At 52.2% G+C, this 21937-nt stretch overlaps 1 protein-coding gene across 2 annotated transcripts in view; it reads right to left on the bottom strand.

Moving 5' to 3' along the window:
* Positions 1–17922, bottom strand: part of TEX2 (testis expressed 2) — a 29639-nt gene extending 11717 nt beyond the window's left edge. For both annotated transcript variants that reach the window (XM_072132169.1, XM_072132170.1), the window contains exons 1-8: positions 17723–17922; positions 5701–7189; positions 5381–5581; positions 4922–5231; positions 4589–4836; positions 4383–4523; positions 4009–4108; positions 581–713 (exon numbers count right to left, since the gene is read on the bottom strand). In XM_072132169.1, coding sequence (XP_071988270.1) covers positions 581–713; positions 4009–4108; positions 4383–4523; positions 4589–4836; positions 4922–5231; positions 5381–5581; positions 5701–7164 — 2597 coding nt within the window. In that variant the 5' untranslated portion in view covers positions 7165–7189; positions 17723–17922. The remainder of the gene's footprint in view (positions 1–580; positions 714–4008; positions 4109–4382; positions 4524–4588; positions 4837–4921; positions 5232–5380; positions 5582–5700; positions 7190–17722) is intronic.
* Positions 17923–21937: the final 4015 nt, after the last annotated feature.

Below are 21937 nucleotides of genomic sequence, written 5' to 3'. Positions count from 1 at the left end.
ATCCACTCCGCCCGGCCTCCCCCGCCGCCCCGCGTCATCCACTCCGCCCGGCCTCCCCCGCCGCCCCGCGTCATCCACTCCGCCCGGCCTCCCCCGCCGCCCCGCGTCATCCACTCCGCCCGGCCTCCCCCGCCGCCCCGCGTCATCCACTCCGCCCGGCCTCCCCCGCCGCCCCGCGTCATCCACTCCGCCCCGCGTCATCTACACCGCCCGCCCGCCCCGTGTCATCTACTCCGCCTCGTGTCCCCCCACCGCCCCGTGTCATCTACTCCGCCCCGCGTCCCCCCACCGCCCCGTGTCATCTACTCCGCCCCGCGTCCCCCCACCGCCCCGTGTCATCTACTCCGCCTCGTGTCCCACCACCGCCCCGTGTCATCTACTCCGCCCCGCGTCCCCCCACCGCCCCGTGTCATCTACTCCGCCCCGCGTCATCTACCACGCCCGGCCTCCCCCACCGCCCCGCGTCATCCATTCCGCCCCGCCTCCCCCACCGCCCCGCCTCATCTACTTATGTGGCACCATTCTTTCCACCAGACATCCTCCACTACCTGTTCCGGCAAACTCCATTATTTTTGCTCACCCCTCTTTTCCGGTCTCGCCAACTTTGAAGGCATCACCAATTGGCTCCTTTCCCAGTCTTGTTAGGTTCATTTTGGTTTCTAACGTCATAAGAAAAGATCCATTGTAGGAAATCTCCAGATCTGTCCAGAGACCTGAAATCATCAGAAGGAAGGGAAAACAGTCACTCCACAAAGCTCCACCACTGAAGAGTAGGCGAGACTCCAGCGCTGTGCTCCACCCCAAGTTCTTATACAGTCCTGGCCATAAGTCCCGAGAATGACACAAATCTCCTCCTGTCACATGATGTGTCCCTCTGGTCTGTCAGATGATTATCACATCCAGAGATACAAGTGCAATCATATTATGGGGAGCAGAAGCTTTTATTGTCAGGTGGGAGGAGTTACTGCAGCCAGTCAGTATCTGCAGGACCTCTCCTTCTTCTCCAGGACCTCTGCAATTCTCCCTGGCAGCTCTCACTCACCTCCTGCACCAGATCCTGACTGATCGCCGTCCATTCCTGCACTATCACTGCTGCATTCTGTCACAATGTGTTGGGTTTTGTTTGTCCCCAGGCCATGGACCCAAAGGGGATTCATCAGAGACAATGCCTTTCCCCCAGTCCTCAGCGTCCACTCCCTGCACCTCCTGCAGAATATCCGTCTGTCCCCCAGTCCTCAGCGTCCACTCCCTGCACAATATCCGTCTGTCCCCCAGTCCTCAGCGTCCACTCCCTGCACCTCCTGCAGAATATCCGTCTGTCCCCCAGTCCTCAGCGTCCACTCCCTGCACCTCCTGCAGAATATCCATCTGTCCCCCAGTCCTCAGCGTCCACTCCCTGCACCTCCTGCAGAATATCCGTCTGTCCCCCAGTCCTCAGCGTCCACTCCCTGCACCTCCTGCAGAATATCCGTCTGTCCCCCAGTCCTCAGCGTCCACTCCCTGCACCTCCTGCAGAATATCCGTCTGTCCCCCAGTCCTCAGCGTCCACTCCCTGCACCTCCTGCAGAATATCCGTCTGTCCCCCAGTCCTCAGCGTCCACTCCCTGCACCTCCTGCAGAATATCCGTCTGTCCCCCAGTCCTCAGCGTCCACTCCCTGCACCTCCTGCAGAATATCCGTCTGTCCCCCAGTCCTCAGCGTCCACTCCCTGCACCTCCTGCAGAATATCCGTCTGTCCCCCAGTCCTCAGCGTCCACTCCCTGCACCTCCTGCAGAATATCCGTCTGTCCCCCAGTCCTCAGCGTCCACTCCCTGCACCTCCTGCAGAATATCCGTCTGTCCCCCAGTCCTCAGCGTCCACTCCCTGCACCTCCTGCAGAATATCCGTCTGTCCCCCAGTCCTCAGCGTCCACTCCCTGCACCTCCTGCAGAATATCCGTCTGTCCCCCAGTCCTCAGCGTCCACTCCCTGCACCTCCTGCAGAATATCCGTCAGTCCCCCAGTCCTCAGCGTCCACTCCCTGCACCTCCTGCAGAATATCCGTCTGTCCCCCAGTCCTCAGCGTCCACTCCCTGCACCTCCTGCAGGATATCAGTCTGTCCCCCCAGTCCTCAGGGTCCACTCCCTGCACCTCCTGCAGAATATCCGTCAGTCCCCCAGTCCTCAGGGTCCACTCCCTGCACCTCCTGCAGAATATCCGTCTGTCCCCCAGTCCTCAGCGTCCACTCCCTGCACCTCCTGCAGAATATCCGTCTGTCCCCCAGTCCTCAGCGTCCACTCCCTGCACCTCCTGCAGAATATCCATCTGTCCCCCAGTCCTCAGCGTCCACTCCCTGCACCTCCTGCAGAATATCCGTCTGTCCCCCAGTCCTCAGCGTCCACTCCCTGCACCTCCTGCAGAATATCCGTCTGTCCCCCAGTCCTCAGCGTCCACTCCCTGCACCTCCTGCAGAATATCCGTCAGTCCCCCAGTCCTCAGCGTCCACTCCCTGCACCTCCTGCAGAATATCCGTCAGTCCCCCAGTCCTCAGCGTCCACTCCCTGCACCTCCTGCAGAATATCCGTCTGTCCCCCAGTCCTCAGCGTCCACTCCCTGCACCTCCTGCAGAATATCCGTCTGTCCCCCAGTCCTCAGCGTCCACTCCCTGCACGTCCTGCAGAATATCCGTCTGTCCCCCAGTCCTCAGCGTCCACTCCCTGCACCTCCTGCAGAATATCCGTCTGTCCCCCAGTCCTCAGCGTCCACTCCCTGCACCTCCTGCAGAATATCCGTCTGTCCCCCAGTCCTCAGCGCCCACTCCCTGCACCTCCTGCAGAATATCCGTCTGTCCCCCAGTCCTCAGCGTCCACTCCCTGCACCTCCTGCAGAATATCCGTCTGTCCCCCAGTCCTCAGCGTCCACTCCCTGCACCTCCTGCAGAATATCCGTCTGTCCCCCAGTCCTCAGCGTCCACTCCCTGCACCTCCTGCAGAATATCCGTCTGTCCCCCAGTCCTCAGCGTCCACTCCCTGCACCTCCTGCAGAATATCCGTCTGTCCCCCAGTCCTCAGCGTCCACTGCCTGCACCTCCTGCAGAATATCCGTCTGTCCCTGATGGTTTCTGGAGAGAAGTGGCTTCTGTGCTGCCCTCCTGGACACCAGGCCTTGCTCCAGGAGTCTCCGCAGTGTCACAGTGCGTGCAGATGCCTCACACCTGCTGCTGCCATTCCTGAGCTCTGCGATGCTGGGAGCCCCATCCCCAAGCTGAGACACTTGTAAGAGACGCTCCTGGCACTTGCTGCTCCTTCTTGGGCTCCTGGAGCCTTTTTGGTAACAATGGAGCCTCTCTCCTTGGATTCCTTGATGATGCGATAGATTGGTGACTGAGGTGCAATCTTTCTCGCTGCGATACTCTTCCCTGTGGCCAGTTTTGTGCAGTGCAATGATGACTGCACGTGTTTCTTTAGAGCAGTGGTTCTCAACCTGGGGGTCGAACGACCAAAACCGGGGGTCGCCTAAAGCCATTGGAGCCGCAATTTAATTGTGTTTTTACTGCGAGTTGCATGGTTTGGGGTCACCACAGCATGAGGAACAGTATTGTGGGGTCACAGCATTAGAAAGGTTAAGAACCACTGCTTTAGAGATAACCATGGGTAACAGAAGAGAAACAATGATGCCAAGCACCAGCCTCCTTGTAAAGTGTCCAGGGGTGGGATTGTTTCTTAATCCTGACAGATTGTCCCCGCACCTGTGTTACTGGAGACATCACTGACACCATGGCCGCTGCTCCGCGTAAGGCGCCTGCAATGCAGTGGAAATGTGTTTTGGGGAAAAAGTTCATTTTCTAGGCAAATACTGACTTTGCAATGAATTGCTGATAAGCTGATCCCTCTTTATAACATTCTAGAGAATATGCAAATTACCATTATATCACCTGATGCCGGAGACTTTGTATCATTCTCAGAACTTATGGCCATGACTGTAGTACAGGTGGAGGGATGACAACGCTGCGCTCCAGCCCTAGTTACCTCTGTGGTCAATGGTAGGTTGGTAGGCCTGCAGGATCTTCGGTACAGATGCCCCCATATCCAGTTCAGTCAGCGTCAGTTCATTCATGAAGTATGGCAGCTGCGGGGAGAGGATATTAACGCTCAGACACCATGGGGGACAGCAGGAGGCGCTCCCAGGGCAGGGGGGACGTGCAGCACATGGCTGCCTTGTGCCATGGAGGGATTAATCACCAGACACGTGCTGATCCAGATCTACTCCCAGGAGGATGAGCAGCTCAGTGCACGCGGGAGGGGAAGGACAGCATCTGCCAGGTTACGTCTTACAGGCTCTCAGATTAACCCCGTAACACTCATCTCCGGCAGTGAGGAGGGTCCTTCACCTTGACACCTACCTTGATTTTGCTAAGTTTCATCTGGATCTTCTTGGACACCAGGTCAGACCAGTACTTCTCCCGCAGAAAGTCCCAGAACATCCTTCCGAGCAGAGCGTTGACCCAGGACTGCTGCTCCAGAACCGCCTGCTCCACCGGCACCTGTGCAGAGACACGCAATGAGTAGACTGTCCCCTCTTATCACATCCCCTGCTCCTTTCCCTCACCTTCTTGGCTGCGGTGGGGCTGCTGTTGGCACTGGTGCTAGGACTCTCCTCGGGGCTCCTCACCTCCAGGGGGATGCATCGGGACATGTACACACTGTAGTCCAGCAGCATCTTCTGCCGGACACTGGCGGGCAGCTCCTTGGCCTTGGCCTGGGACATGGCTTCATCCATACTCCCCTTACTGCTGCTGCGGCTATGGGTCAGGACTCCGGACTGGCTCCCCTGTCTGCTGTGCGTCAGCAAGTGTCCTGAGGAGACGGGAGAAGCGGGAGCAGTCAGGGAGCAGGAAGGGCAGAACATGCGCTTTGCTATGGAGCCACCATCTTGTAATACCTGACTTCACAGCGGAGGCTCCACCAGTCTTCTTCATGTCCACCTTCATCTTAGAAGCCAGCAGAAACCTGCGGAACCACTCCTCCTTCTCCCTGCCCGTCCTCCCAAACAGGTACAGCACTTGGTCCTTGGCCGCTGGGGCCCCACTCTTTCTGGCATCCTCAGAAGGGGTCTCCCCCTTTTCTTCCACACTCTCCTTGTCCCCCTTAGTCTTAGACATGAAGTCCTCCTGCCAGGCCAGCTCCAGACAGATGGGATACTTCTTATTCCACAGACGCTTGCGGGCCAGACTCTGCGGGACAAGATGGACCTATGTGGGGGACGGGGAGGAAAGGGCTGATAACTGTGAGCAACAGCAGAGATCATCATCTTCTCACTACAACGTACACAAAGGTGGCTCCTGACACATCTATGACATCATCTCCTCACATAATATGGAGACACCCAAGGGCCACTCACCTTGCTGTCCGCCAGGTCATAGATTTTCTGGCTTATATAGGTCACATCAGGCTTGGCCTCGTTGTACGCAGCTCTGCGGGACACGTTCTTGTTGGGCTTAGACAGACGCAGGGTAGCACCTTCCAGGCGGACAAACACAGACTGAGTCAGGGTGGCATGATACGTTTCTGGGTCGTAGCTCTGGATCTCATTCATCCACCCCTAGGAGACAAACAGAAGACCCCATCAGGTGCCGGGCCATGGCACATGATCTATAGATGAAGCTTCTATGGCCCCAGGCTATGCTCACAGAGGTGGGGTGCATTGTCTCAGTGACCTACCTTCCATATGTCTGGCTCTGTGATGTTCAGCGGCTCTGCTGGCGTCTCATGATGGCGCAAGTGACTTTGTGAAGACCGAGGTGACGCAAAAAGCCAAATGATGCCAATGGCAACCATGAACCCGGCAGCCACTCCTAAACACAGTCCTTCAAGGTAAGTTGGGAGGGGAAGTATAAAATAGGCGTAGACAGAGAACACTAGGAGGTACAGAGTAAGTGCAGGAACCTTGCTAGTCTCTACATAGTCTTCTCCTTCATCCTCAGAGGCAGTAGTGGCCCCAGACCCCTCCTCGGGAGCCTCCACCACACCGTCCTCTTCATCCTCAAAGTCAAAGTCTTCAGAGTAGAGCTCAGTGAACTCCTCGTCCTCCTTACTGGCCAGCGCAGACAGCGAGCACTTCTCCAGAGCCAGGGTGGATGATTTGCTCATGGATACAGATGCTCCTGGTATTTTCTCGTCCCGCAGAGGATCGGGCTCAGGGGTGTAATAGTCATTCTCGGGGTCTCCTTCCTCTTCTTTGATGCTATAATTGTTATTGGTCTCCAGATGACCGTTGAGGCTGGACAGGCTGGACAGCTCTGAAGCACTAGAAGATAAGGCTTTGGACCTGAAGTTTGAAGACTCGTCCCCCATGATTTTACTGAGCAGCTGGAAGGGCTCGTAAATGACCTCAGAAAAGCGCCTCTTCGTGTCTTCAATCTTGGCCTCCACCTCGGAGACCTTGAAGAAGGATCGGCCATCAGATGGAGAGGTAATTGGAGAGGATGGGGCCGTCTTTGAGTCCCCCCCGGTCACTCGGGGCTGAGTAAACTGCTTGAAGAGGTGCAGGTTGAGCTTGGAGTCGGGGGTCCGGTACGAGCTGCTCTCAAGCTCTGGCTTTGCAGTGTCCGTAGACAGGGACTTGACCAGAGATTTCATTAGGTGCCGGTGCCTTACTGGTGGGGGCGAATCTTTAGGCTCTACCTCTGTAGAAAGAGACTTGACCAAGCTCAAGAAAGGCTTTGGATTGGAAACAGTGGGGGGCGCCATTGCCAGAACTTTGGACGGGGAGGAGACCTTCTGCTCAGAGGGAGGGGAGGCTGACACCAAATTATTGTGGGATGATGAGAGGGGTAATGGCACAGTGATGAGAGACTTGGCCTGCACAGGAGCAGCAGTGGCAGCGGGTGCGCTTTGCTTAGCGAGGGGCAGGGGAGTTGGCAATGAGGACTGTAGCATGGCATCGGCGGGGGAGGTGGCATCAAAGCAGAGGTCCTCGCTAGCCTCCTCTGCCGTTACAATGTTCTGATCATCCAGGTCCTCGCTGAGAGTCTCCTCCTCCTCTTCCTCCTCCTTACCCATGGCTGAGAAGCGGATGGTGATGGTTTCACGGGACTCAGAGCGATGGACCTCCACTTTGGGTGCGGTTGGCTTGACAGAGGATTGGCGTGTCTTCTCTCCATGGCTGCCGTCCAGACTGGTCATTGCCTTCTTAGCGGAGTTTCAGGGCCTACAGGAAAAATAAAAAGAGCGCACAACAGTGAGATGGGGCCGAGGACAAGGGAGGACATCCACCTTACAGGACATCCGCCGCCACGATGAAGGGCTGTATGCAAATGAGCCTGAGGGACTCCAGACCCCTCTAACACCTATGGAGCCTGAAGCCACTCAGGCTCATTTGCATACAGCCCTTCATCCTGGTGGTGGATGCCCTATAATGAAGCCCCGGGTCGCGCTCTACCATGTGCTTTGCTCCTGAGCTTGGCTACTCCACAGATCTTACACTAGAGAAGACTTGTGTTGCCTTTGGCGATTAAACCCTTTCCTTCTCCAAACGCAGGCTCCGCCCCCTTGTCTTTTGATGTAACTTAACGGCTTCCCACCACGTTTCTTGTCCGGACCATTCATATAAATGAATCATTTCCTCCCCCGGACTCAATAAATCAGATTCCCGGAGTCTTCCCTCCATGCCCTGCAGCACGGTGCCGAGCCTTGCCCGGTGTATTCCGGCTGTGCCAATGCTGGTAGATGGGTAAGAGAAGAGCCGCCCTGAGTAACACCCTAGAGAAGAGAACTCTGCTGATGAAACGTCTCATTACATGGTGAAATCCTGCGCTCAGCACAGATCTATCCGAGGGCCTGGCACTACCCCGCACCCTGTACACAGCCCCTGACACCACTGGTGAACAATCACAGACCTAGTCATGTGCTGTCAGCAGGCGGGCACAACAAGAACAATGGAGTCTGTGTGTACAGCGCCCAAACTACAATGTTACATAACCGGCCGGGTGAGAGAAGCCGCCCCCCGCGGCCGGGAGAGAGAGAAGCCGCCCCCCGCGGCCGGGAGAGAGAGAAGCCGCCCCCCGCGGCCGGGAGAGAGAGAAGCCGCCCCCCGCGGCCGGGAGAGAGAGAAGCCGCCCCCCGCGGCCGGGAGAGAGAGAAGCCGCCCCCCGCGGCCGGGAGAGAGAGAAGCCGCCCCCCGCGGCCGGGAGAGAGAGAAGCCGCCCCCCGCGGCCGGGAGAGAGAGAAGCCGCCCCCCGCGGCCGGGAGAGAGAGAGAAGCCGCCCCCCGCGGCCGGGAGAGAGAGAGAAGCCGCCCCCCGCGGCCGGGAGAGAGAGAGAAGCCGCCCCCCGCGGCCGGGAGAGAGAGAGAAGCCGCCCCCCGCGGCCGGGAGAGAGAGAGAAGCCGCCCCCCGCGGCCGGGAGAGAGAGAGAAGCCGCCCCCCGCGGCCGGGAGAGAGAGAGAAGCCGCCCCCCGCGGCCGGGAGAGAGAGAGAAGCCGCCCCCCGCGGCCGGGAGAGAGAGAGAAGCCGCCCCCCGCGGCCGGGAGAGAGAAAAGCCGCCCCCCGCGGCCGGGAGAGAGAAAAGCCGCCCCCCGCGGCCGGGAGAGAGAGAAGCCGCCCCCCGCGGCCGGGAGAGAGAAGCCGCCCCCCGCGGCCGGGAGAGAGAAGCCGCCCCCGCGGCCGGGGCACATTGTATGTCCATCAGCTCCTTCTCCTCCCCTTTCTCTGGGGCTGGAGGAGCCGTCGGGCACATGGTTTGGCACAGGGCACTGCTGACGCTCTGGTGTACAAGGCCTGGGCACAGCGTTACACACAGCTCAGCTGTTCCACCTCCATCAGAGTGCAGGCTACATTACCGACTAGAACGGGCACAATTCCCCTCCCCCAACGCTCAGAGTAATTTGATGGGAGATTATAGGGCGAGGGCAGGATTAACCAGGAAGACTCTAATCTGTCACAAGAGGAAGGGGCCCTGGGTGGGCAGCACTATACTGGCCTACAGCTGCCCCCGCAGCCTCAACACAGACCCTCAGCACCAGAACTGCCCCTATACTCCCCCCACGATGGGGGCAGATACAGAGGTGGAGGACGGGGAGGACCTGCGCAGTGATGGGGGCACATACAGAGGTGGAGGACGGGGAGGACCTGCGCAGTGATGGGGGCACATACAGAGGTGGAGGACGGGGAGGACCTGCGCAGTGATGGGGGCACATACAGAGGTGGAGGACGGGGAGGACCTGCGCAGTGATGGGGGCAGATACAGAGGTGGAGGACGGGGAGGACCTGCGCAGTGATGGGGGCAGATACAGAGGTGGAGGACGGGGAGGACCTGCGCAGTGATGGGGGCAGATACAGAGGTGGAGGACGGGGAGGACCTCCGCAGTGATGGGGGCAGATACAGAGGTGGAGGACCTGCGCAGTGATGGGGGCAGATACAGAGGTGGAGGACGGGGAGGACCTGCGCAGTGATGGGGGCAGATACAGAGGTGGAGGAGGGGGAGGACCTCCGCAGTGATGGGGGCAGATACAGAGGTGGAGGACGGGGAGGACCTCCGCAGTGATGGGGGCAGATACAGAGGTGGAGGACGGGGAGGACCTGCGCAGTGCTGGGGGCAGATACAGAGGTGGAGGACGGGGAGGACCTGCGCAGTGCTGGGGGCAGATACAGAGGTGGAGGACGGGGAGGACCTGCGCAGTGCTGGGGGCAGATACAGAGGTGGAGGACGGGGAGGACCTGCGCAGTGCTGGGGGCAGATACAGAGGTGGAGGACGGGGAGGACCTGCGCAGTGCTGGGGGCAGATACAGAGGTGGAGGACGGGGAGGACCTCCGCAGTGATGGGGGCAGATACAGAGGTGGAGGACGGGGAGGACCTGCGCAGTGCTGGGGGCAGATACAGAGGTGAAGGACGGGGAGGACCTGCGCAGTGATGGGGGCAGATACAGAGGTGGAGGACGGGGAGGACCTGCGCAGTGATGGGGGCAGATACAGAGGTGGAGGACGGGGAGGACCTGCGCAGTGATGGGGGCAGATACAGAGGTGGAGGACGGGGAGGACCTGCGCAGTGATGGGGGCAGATACAGAGGTGGAGGACGGGGAGTGCCAGGGCACCATCAATGTGCTACTGCATTGTGGGTAAGGATGGGTCCATGAACTGTGACCGGTCCCTAGTTACAGATTACACATCTACAGGACGATATAAGGTTATTACGCTCCCCCCTCCCCCCCTTATCTCACTCCAATGTTTGTGCTGCGATTAAATTTGCAGAAAACAGGATCATAAACCACAGAGAGAAAGAGGAGAATAATATATATACAGGGGGGGGGTGAGGGGTATAATATATACAGTGCCTACAAGTAGTATTCAACCCCCTGCAGATTTAGCAGGTTTGATAAGAAGCAAATAAGTTAGAGCCTTCAAACAAGAGCAGGATTTATTACCAGATGCATAAATCTTACAAAACAAAAAGTTATGTTGCTTAGTTATATTTTAATAAATTTTAAACCTAAAAGTGTGGGTCAATTATTATTCAACCCCTAGGTTTAATATTTTGTGGAATAACCCTTGTTTGCAATTACAGCTAATAATCGTCTTTTATAAGATCAGGCCGGCACAGGTCTCTGGAGTCATCTTGGCCCACTCCTGCATGCAGATCTTCTCCAAGTTATCCAGGTTCTTTGGGTGTCTCATGTGGACTTTAATCTTGAGCTCCTTCCACAAGATTTCAATTGGGTTAAGGTCAGGAGACTGACTAGGCCACTGCAACACCTTGATTTTTTCCCTCTTGAACCAGGCCTTGGTTTTCTTGGCTGTGTGCTTTGGGTCGTTGTCTTGTTGGAAGATGAAATGACGACGCATCTTAAGATCCTTGATGGAGGAGCGGAGGTTCTTGGCCAAAATCTCCAAGTAGGCTGTGCTATCCATCTTCCCATGGATGCGGACCGGATGGCCAGGCCCCTTGGCTGAGAAGCAGCCTCACAGCATGATGCTGCCACCACCATGCTTGACTGTAGGGATGGTATTCTTGGGGTCGTATGCAGTGCCATCCAGTCTCCAAACGTCACGTGTGTGGTTGGCACCAACGATCTCGATCTTGGTCTCATCAGACCAGAGAACCATGAACCAGTCTGTCTCAGAGTCCTCCAAGTGATCATGAGCAAACTGGAAACGAGCCTTGACATGACGCTTTGAAAGTAAAGGTACCTTACATGCTCGTCTGGAACGGAGACCATTGCGGTGAAGTACGTTACTTATGGTATTGACTGAAACCAATGTCCCCACTGCCATGAGATCTTCCCGGAGCTCCTTCCTTGTTGTCCTTGGGTTAGCCTTGACTCTTCGGACAAGCCTGGCTTCGGCACGGGAGGAAACTTTCAAAGGCTGTCCAGGCCGTGGAAGGCTAACAGTAGCTCCATAAGCCTTCCACTTCCGGATGATGCTCCCAACAGTGGAGACAGGCAGGCCCAACTCCTTGCCAGCCTTGTGACCCTCCACGATCTTGTCTCTAATGGCCTTGGACGCTCCTTTGTCTTTCCCATGGTGACCATGTATGAGGCTGTGCACAGGTTTGGGGAGGGTCTTAAATTGTCAGAAAAGGCTGGAAAACAGATAATTAATCCAAACATGTGAAGCTCATTGTTTTTGTGCCTGAACTACTTCTTAATACTTTAGGGGAACCAAACAGAATTCTGGTGGTTTGAGGGGTTGAATAATAATTGACCCACACTTTTAGGTTTAAAATTTATTAAAATATAACTAAGCAACATAACTTTTTGTTTTGTAAGATTTCTGCATATGTTAATGAATCCGGCTCTTGTTTGAAGTTTGAAGGCTCTAACGTATTTGCTTCTTATCAAACCTGCTAAATCTGCAGGGGGTTGAATACTACTTGTAGGCACTGTGTACAGGGGGGGGTGAGGGGTATAATATATATACAGGGGGGGGTGAGGGGTATAATATATATACAGGGGGGGGTGAGGGGTAGAATATATATACAGGGGGGGGGTGAGGGGTATAGTATATATACAGGGGGGGGGTATAATATATATACAGGGGGGGTGAGGGGTATAATATATATACAGGGGGGGTGAGGGGTATAATATATATACAGGGAGGGTGAGGGGTATAATATATATACAGGGGGGGTGAGGGGTATAATATATATACAGGGGGGTGAGGGGTATAATATATATACAGGGGGGGGTGAGGGGTAGAATATATATACAGGGAGGGTGAGGGGTATAATATATATACAGGGGGGGGTGAGGGGTATAATATATATACAGGGGGGGGTGAGGGGTAGAATATATATACAGGGGGGGGGTGAGGGGTATAGTATATATACAGGGAGGGGTATAGTATATATACAGGGGGGTGAGGGGTATAATATATATACAGGGGGGGGTGAGGGGTATAATATATATACAGGGGGGGGTGAGGGGTATAATATATATACAGGGGGGGGGGGTGAGGGGTATAATATATATACAGGGGGGGGTGAGGGGTATAGTATATATACAGGGGGGGGTGAGGGGTATAGTATATATACAGGGGGGGGTATAATATATATACAGGGGGGTGAGGGGTATAATATATATACAGGGGGGGGTGAGGGGTATAATATATATACAGGGGGGGTGAGGGGTATAATATATATACAGGGGGGGGTGAGGGGTATAGTATATATACAGGGGGGGGTGAGGAGTATAATATATATACAGGGGGGGGTGAGGGGTATAATATATATACAGGGGGGGGTGAGGGGTATAATATATATACAGGGGGGGGTGAGGGGTATAGTATATATACAGGGGGGGGTGAGGGGTATAGTATATATACAGGGGGGGGGTATAATATATATACAGGGGGGTGAGGGGTATAATATATATACAGGGGGGGTGAGGGGTAGAATATATATACAGGGGGGGGTGAGGGGTAGAATATATATACAGGGGGGGGTGAGGGGTAGAATATATATACAGGGGGGGGTGAGGGGTATAATATATATACAGGGGGGGGGGGTGAGGGGTATAATATATATACAAGGGGGGGGGGTGAGGGGTATAATATATATACAGGGGGGGTGAGGGGTATAATATATATACAGGGGGGGGTGAGGGGTATAGTATATATACAGGGGGGGGTGAGGGGTATAATATATATACAGGGGGGGGTGAGGGGTATAATATATATACAGGGGGGGGTGAGGGGTATAATATATATACAGGGGGGGGTGAGGGGTATAATATATATACAGGGGGGGTGAGGGGTATAATATATATACAGGGGGGGGTGAGGGGTATAATATATATACAGGGGGGGGTGAGGGGTAGAATATATATACAGGGGGGGGGGTGAGGGGTATAGTATATATACAGGGAGGGGTATAGTATATATACAGGGGGGTGAGGGGTATAATATATATACAGGGGGGGGTGAGGGGTATAATATATATACAGGGGGGGGTGAGGGGTATAATATATATACAGGGGGGGGGGGTGAGGGGTATAATATATATACAGGGGGGGGTGAGGGGTATAGTATATATACAGGGGGGGGTATAATATATATACAGGGGGGTGAGGGGTATAATATATATACAGGGGGGGGTGAGGGGTATAATATATATACAGGGGGGGTGAGGGGTATAATATATATACAGGGGGGGGTGAGGGGTATAGTATATATACAGGGGGGGGTGAGGAGTATAATATATATACAGGGGGGGGTGAGGGGTATAATATATATACAGGGGGGGGTGAGGGGTATAATATATATACAGGGGGGGGTGAGGGGTATAGTATATATACAGGGGGGGGTGAGGGGTATAGTATATATACAGGGGGGGGGTATAATATATATACAGGGGGGTGAGGGGTATAATATATATACAGGGGGGGTGAGGGGTATAGTATATATACAGGGGGGGTGAGGGGTATAGTATATATACAGGGGGGGTGAGGGGTATAGTATATATACAGGGGGGGGGTATAATATATATACAGGGGGGTGAGGGGTATAATATATATACAGGGGGGTGAGGGGTATAATATATATACAGGGGGGGGTGAGGGGTATAATATATATACAGGGGGGGGTGAGGGGTAGAATATATATACAGGGGGGGGTGAGGGGTAGAATATATATACAGGGGGGGGTGAGGGGTATAATATATATACAGGGGGGGGGGTGAGGGGTATAATATATATACAAGGGGGGGGGGGTGAGGGGTATAATATATATACAGGGGGGGTGAGGGGTATAATATATATACAGGGGGGGGTGAGGGGTATAGTATATATACAGGGGGGGTGAGGGGTATAATATATATACAGGGGGGGGTGAGGGGTATAATATATATACAGGGGGGGGTGAGGGGTATAATATATATACAGGGGGGGGTGAGGGGTATAATATATATACAGGGGGGTGAGGGGTATAATATATATACAGGGGGGGTGAGGGGTATAATATATATACAGGGGGGGTGAGGGGTATAGTATATATACAGGGGGGTGAGGGGTATAATATATATACAGGGGGGTGAGGGGTATAATATATATACAGGGGGGGGTGAGGGGTAGAATATATATACAGGGGGGGGGGTGAGGGGTATAATATATATACAGGGGGGGGGGGGTGAGGGGTATAATATACATACAGGGGGGGGGGTGAGGGGTATAATATATATACAGGGGGGGTGAGGGGTATAATATATATACAGGGGGGGGGGTGAGGGGTATAATATACATACAGGGGGGGGGGTGAGGGGTATAATATATATACAGGGGGGGGGGGTGAGGGGTATAATATATATACAGGGGGGGGGGTGAGGGGTATAATATATATACAGGGGGGGGGTGAGGGGTAGAATATATATACAGGGGGGTGAGGGGTATAATATATATACAGGGGGGGGTGAGGGGTATAATATATATACAGGGGGGGGGTGAGGGGTATAATATATATACAGGGGGGGGGTGAGGGGTATAATATATATACAGGGGGGGGTGAGGGGTATAATATATATACAGGGGGGGGGTGAGGGGTATAATATATATACAGGGGGGGGTGAGGGGTATAATATATATACAGGGGGGGTGAGGGGTATAATATATATACAGGGGGGGTGAGGGGTATAATATATATACAGGGGGGGGGGGTGAGGGGTATAGTATATATACAGGGGGGGTGAGGGGTATAATATATATACAGGGGGGGGTGAGGGGTATAATATATATACAGGGGGGGGTGAGGGGTATAATATATATACAGGGGGGGGTGAGGGGTATAATATATATACAGGGGGGGGGTGAGGGGTATAATATATATACAGGGGGGGGTGAGGGGTATAATATATATACAGGGGGGTGAGGGGTATAATATATATACAGGGGGGGTGAGGGGTATAATATATATACAGGGGGGGTGAGGGGTATAATATATATACAGGGGGGGTGAGGGGTATAATATACATACAGGGGGGGGGTGAGGGGTATAATATACATACAGGGGGGGGGGGTGAGGGGTATAATATATATACAGGGGGGGGTGAGGGGTATAATATATATACAGGGGGGGGGGGTGAGGGGTATAATATATACAGGGGGGGGGGGTGAGGGGTATAATATATATACAGGGGGGGGGGTGAGGGGTATAATATATATACAGGGGGGGGTGAGGGGTATAATATATATACAGGGGGGGGGGTGAGGGGTATAATATATATACAGGGGGGGGGTGAGGGGTATAATATATATACAGGGGGGGTGAGGGGTATAATATATATACAGGGGGGGTGAGGAGTATAATATATATACAGGGGGGGTGAGGGGTATAATATATATACAGGGGGGTGAGGGGTATAATATATATACAGGGGGGGTGAGGGGTATAATATATATACAGGGGGGTGAGGGGTATAATATATATACAGGGGGGGGGGGGGGTATAATATATATACAGGGGGGGTGAGGGGTATAATATACATACAGGGGGGGGGTGAGGGGTATAATATATATACAGGGGGGGGGGTGAGGGGTATAATATATATACAGGGGGGGGGTGAGGGGTATAATATATATACAGGGGGGGGGTGAGGGGTAGAATATATATACAGGGGGGTGAGGGGTATAATATATATACAGGGGGGGGTGAGGGGTATAATATATATACAGGGGGGGGTGAGGGGTATAATATATATACAGGGGGGGGGTGAGGGGTATAATATATATACAGGGGGGGGGTGAGGGGTATAATATATATACAGGGGGGGGTGAGGGGTATAATATATATACAGGGGGGGGTGAGGGGTATAATATATATACAGGGGGGGGTGAGGGGTATAATATATATACAGGGGGGGGGTGAGGGGTATAATATATATACAGGGGGGGTGAGGGGTATAATATATATACAGGGAGGGTGAGGGGTATAATATATATACAGGGGGGGTGAGGGGTATAATATATATACAGGGGGGGGGGGGTATAATATATATACAGGGGGGGTGAGGGGTATAATATATATACAGGGGGGGTGAGGGGTATAATATATATACAGGGGGGGTGAGGGGTATAATATATATACAGGGGGGGGTATAATATATATACAGGGGGGGTATAATATATATACAGGGGGGTGAGGGGTATAATATATATACAGGGGGGGGTGAGGGGTATAATATATATACAGGGGGGTGAGGGGTATAATATATATACAGGGAGGGTGAGGGGTATAATATATATACAGGGGGGGTGAGGGGTATAATATATATACAGGGGGGGTGAGGGGTATAATATATATACAGGGGGGGTGAGGGGTATAATATATATACAGGGAGGGTGAGGGGTATAATATATATACAGGGGGGGTGAGGGGTATAATATATATACAGGGGGGGTGAGGGGTATAATATATATACAGGGGGGGTGAGGGGTATAATATATATACAGGGAGGGTGAGGGGTATAATATATATACAGGGGGGGTGAGGGGTATAATATATATACAGGGGGGGTGAGGGGTATAATATATATACAGGGGGGGTGAGGGGTATAATATATATACAGGGAGGGTGAGGGGTATAATATATATACAGGGAGGGTGAGGGGTATAATATATATACAGGGGGGGTGAGGGGTATAATATATATACAGGGAGGGTGAGGGGTATAATATATATACAGGGGGGGTGAGGGGTATAATATATATACAGGGGGGTGAGGGGTATAATATATATACAGGGAGGGTGAGGGGTATAATATATATACAGGGGGGGGTATAATATATATACAGGGGGGGTGAGGGGTATAATATATATACAGGGGGGGTGAGGGGTATAATATATATACAGGGGGGGTGAGGGGTATAATATATATACAGGGGGGGTGAGGGGTATAATATATATACAGGGGGGGTGAGGGGTATAATATATATACAGGGGGGGTGAGGGGTATAATATATATACAGGGGGGGTGAGGGGTATAATATATATACAGGGGGGGGTGAGGGGTATAATATATATACAGGGGGGGGTGAGGGGTATAATATATATACAGGGGGGGTGAGGGGTATAATATATATACAGGGGGGGTGAGGGGTATAATATATATACAGGGAGGGTGAGGGGTATAATATATATACAGGGGGGGTGAGGGGTATAATATATATACAGGGGGGGTGAGGAGTATAATATATATACAGGGGGGTATAGTATACGATATACAGGTGAGTACTGTGTGTATATCCGGGCTCTCGCTCACCGCCTCCGTGTCTCATGTTCCGCCTCCAGTCCCCGGTGTCGCCGGTCTCTGCCCTGGGCCGCCTGATAGCACCAGCAGGCGCTGCTAGTCTCCCCCCGAGCCGTTGCTCGACCTTTGATTCATCAGGCCTGGGTGTCAGACGTGCGTGCCGCGCCTCGCTCTCACCCTGGAGCACGCTGATTGGCTCAGAGCCAGGCTCCTCATGATTTGTGCTCAACGCGCTTCCTTGTTCCGGGTCAGACGGGGTCTTCTCTGATTGGCCGGAAACTATGACAACGAGGAGAGGAGGCGGAGCTTCTGACAACACAAAAACATATTTACTACATGAGCATCCAAAGTCCACGATATACACGATAGTCACGATACAGGACACGATGTACACGATAGTCAGGAAACAGTCACCACACAGGACACGATATACACGATAGTCAGGAAACAGTCACCACACAGGACACGATATACACGATAGTCAGGAAACAGTCACCACACAGGACACGATATACACGATAGTCAGGAAACAGTCACCACACAGGACACGATATACACGATAGTCAGGAAACAGTCACCACACAGGACACGATATACACGATAGTCAGGAAACAGTCACCACACAGGACACTATATACACGATAGTCAGGAAACAGTCACCACACAGGACACGATATACAGGATAGTCAGGAAACAGTCACCACACAGGACACGATATACACGATAGTCAGGAAACAGTCACCACACAGGACACTATATACACGATAGTCAGGAAACAGTCACCACACAGGACACGATATACAGGATAGTCAGGAAACAGTCACCACACAGGACACTATATACACGATAGTCAGGAAACAGTCACCACACAGGACACGATATACAGGATAGTCAGGAAACAGTCACCACACAGGACACGATATACAGGATAGTCAGGAAACAGTCACCACACAGGACACTATATACACGATAGTCAGGAAACAGTCACCACACAGGACACTATATACACGATAGTCAGGAAACAGTCACCACACAGGACACTATATACACGATAGTCAGGAAACAGTCACCACACAGGACACGATATACAGGATAGTCAGGAAACAGTCACCACACAGGACACTATATACACGATAGTCAGGAAACAGTCACCACACAGGACACTATATACACGATAGTCAGGAAACAGTCACCACACAGGACACGATATACACGATAGTCAGGAAACAGTCACCACACAGGACACGATATACAGGATAGTCAGGAAACAGTCACCACACAGGACACGATATATAGGATAGTCAGGAAACAGTCACCACACAGGACACTATATACAGGATAGTCAGGAAACAGTCACCACACAGGACACGGTATACACGATAGTCAGGAAACAGTCACCACACAGGACACGATATACACGATAGTCAGGAAACAGTCACCACACAGGACACGATATACAGGATAGTCAGGAAACAGTCACCACACAGGACACGATATATAGGATAGTCAGGAAACAGTCACCACACAGGACACTATATACAGGATAGTCAGGAAACAGTCACCACACAGGACACGATATACACGATAGTCAGGAAACAGTCACCACACAGGACACGATATACACGATAGTCAGGAAACAGTCACCACACAGGACACGATATACAGGATAGTCAGGAAACAGTCACCACACAGGACACGATATATAGGATAGTCAGGAAACAGTCACCACACAGGACACTATATACAGGATAGTCAGGAAACAGTCACCACACAGGACACGATATACACGATAGTCAGGAAACAGTCACCACACAGGACACGATATACACGATAGTCAGGAAACAGTCACCACACAGGACACGATATACACGATAGTCAGGAAACAGTCACCACACAGGACACGATATACACGATAGTCAGGAAACAGTCACCACACGGGACACGATATACAGGATAGTCAGGAAACAGTCACCACACAGGACACGATGTACACGATAGTCAGGAAACAGTCACCACACAGGACACTATATACAGGATAGTCAGGAAACAGTCACCACACAGGACACTATATACACGATAGTCAGGAAACAGTCACCACACAGGACACGATATACAGGATAGTCAGGAAACAGTCACCACACAGGACACGATATACAGGATAGTCAGGAAACAGTCACCACACAGGACACGATATACACGATAGTCAGGAAACAGTCACCACACAGGACACGATATACACGATAGTCAGGAAACAGTCACCACACAGGACACGATATACACGATAGTCAGGAAACAGTCACCACACAGGACACGATATACAGGATAGTCAGGAAACAGTCACCACACAGGACACGATATACACGATAGTCAGGAAACAGTCACCACACAGGACACGATATACACGATAGTCAGGAAACAGTCACCACACAGGACACTATATACACGATAGTCAGGAAACAGTCATCACACAGGACACGATATACACGATAGTCAGGAAACAGTCACCACACAGGACACTATATACAGGATAGTCAGGAAACAGACACCACACAGGACACTATATACAGGATAGTCAGGAAACAGTCACCACACGGGACACTATGTACACGATAGTCAGGAAACAGTCACCACACAGGACACGATATACAGGATAGTCAGGAAACAGTCACCACACAGGACACGATATACACGATAGTCAGGAAACAGTCACCACACAGGACACTATATACAGGATAGTCAGGAAACAGTCACCACACAGGACACGATATACACGATAGTCAGGAAACAGTCACCACACAGGACACTATATACACGATAGTCAGGAAACAGTCACCACACAGGACACGATATACACGATAGTCAGGAAACAGTCACCACACAGGACACGATATACAGGATAGTCAGGAAACAGTCACCACACAGGACACGATATACACGATAGTCAGGAAACAGTCACCACACAGGACACGATATACACGATAGTCAGGAAACAGTCACCACACAGGACACTATATACACGATAGTCAGGAAACAGTCACCACACAGGACACTATATACAGGATAGTCAGGAAACAGTCACCACACAGGACATGATATACACGATAGTCAGGAAACAGTCACCACACAGGACACGATATATACGATAGTCAGGAAACAGTCACCACACAGGACACTATATACACGATAGTCAGGAAACAGACACCACACAGGACACTATATACAGGATAGTCAGGAAACAGTCACCACACAGGACACGATATACACGATAGACAGGAAACAGTCACCACACAGGACACTATATACAGGATAGTCAGGAAACAGACACCACACAGGACACGATATACACGATAGTCAGGAAACAGTCACCACACAGGACACGATATACAGGATAGTCAGGAAACAGTCACCACACAGGACACGATATACACGATAGTCAGGAAACAGTCACCACACAGGACACTATATACACGATAGTCAGGAAACAGTCACCACACAGGACACGATATACACGATAGTCAGGAAACAGCCACCACACAGGACACGATATACACGATAGTCAGGAAACAGTCACCACACAGGACACGATATACACGATAGTCAGGAAACAGTCACCACACAGGACACTATATACACGATAGTCAGGAAACAGTCACCACACAGGACACGATATACACGATAGTCAGGAAACAGTCACCACACAGGACACGATATACAGGATAGTCAGGAAACAGTCACCACACAGGACACTATATACAGGATAGTCAGGAAACAGACACCACACGGGACACTATATACAGGATAGTCAGGAAACAGTCACCACACAGGACACGATATACACGATAGTCAGGAAACAGTCACCACACAGGACACTATATACATGATAGTCAGGAAACAGTCACCACACGGGACACTATATACACGATAGTCAGGAAACAGTCACCACACAGGACACGATATACACGATAGTCAGGAAACAGTCACCACACAGGACATGATATACACGATAGTCAGGAAACAGTCACCACACAGGACACGATATACACGATAGTCAGGAAACAGTCACCACACGGGACACGATATACACGATAGTCAGGAAACAGTCACCACACAGGACACTATATACACGATAGTCAGGATACAGTCACCACACAGGACACTATATACACGATAGTCAGGAAACAGTCACCACACAGGACACTATATACAGGATAGTCAGGAAACAGTCAC

This window comes from Engystomops pustulosus, unplaced genomic scaffold, assembly GCF_040894005.1.
Source record: "Engystomops pustulosus unplaced genomic scaffold, aEngPut4.maternal MAT_SCAFFOLD_250, whole genome shotgun sequence".
Taxonomy (NCBI): Eukaryota; Metazoa; Chordata; class Amphibia; order Anura; family Leptodactylidae; genus Engystomops; species Engystomops pustulosus.
Note: the sequence above shows the minus strand (reverse complement) of the source record. Positions and strands in the feature narration are given on the sequence as shown.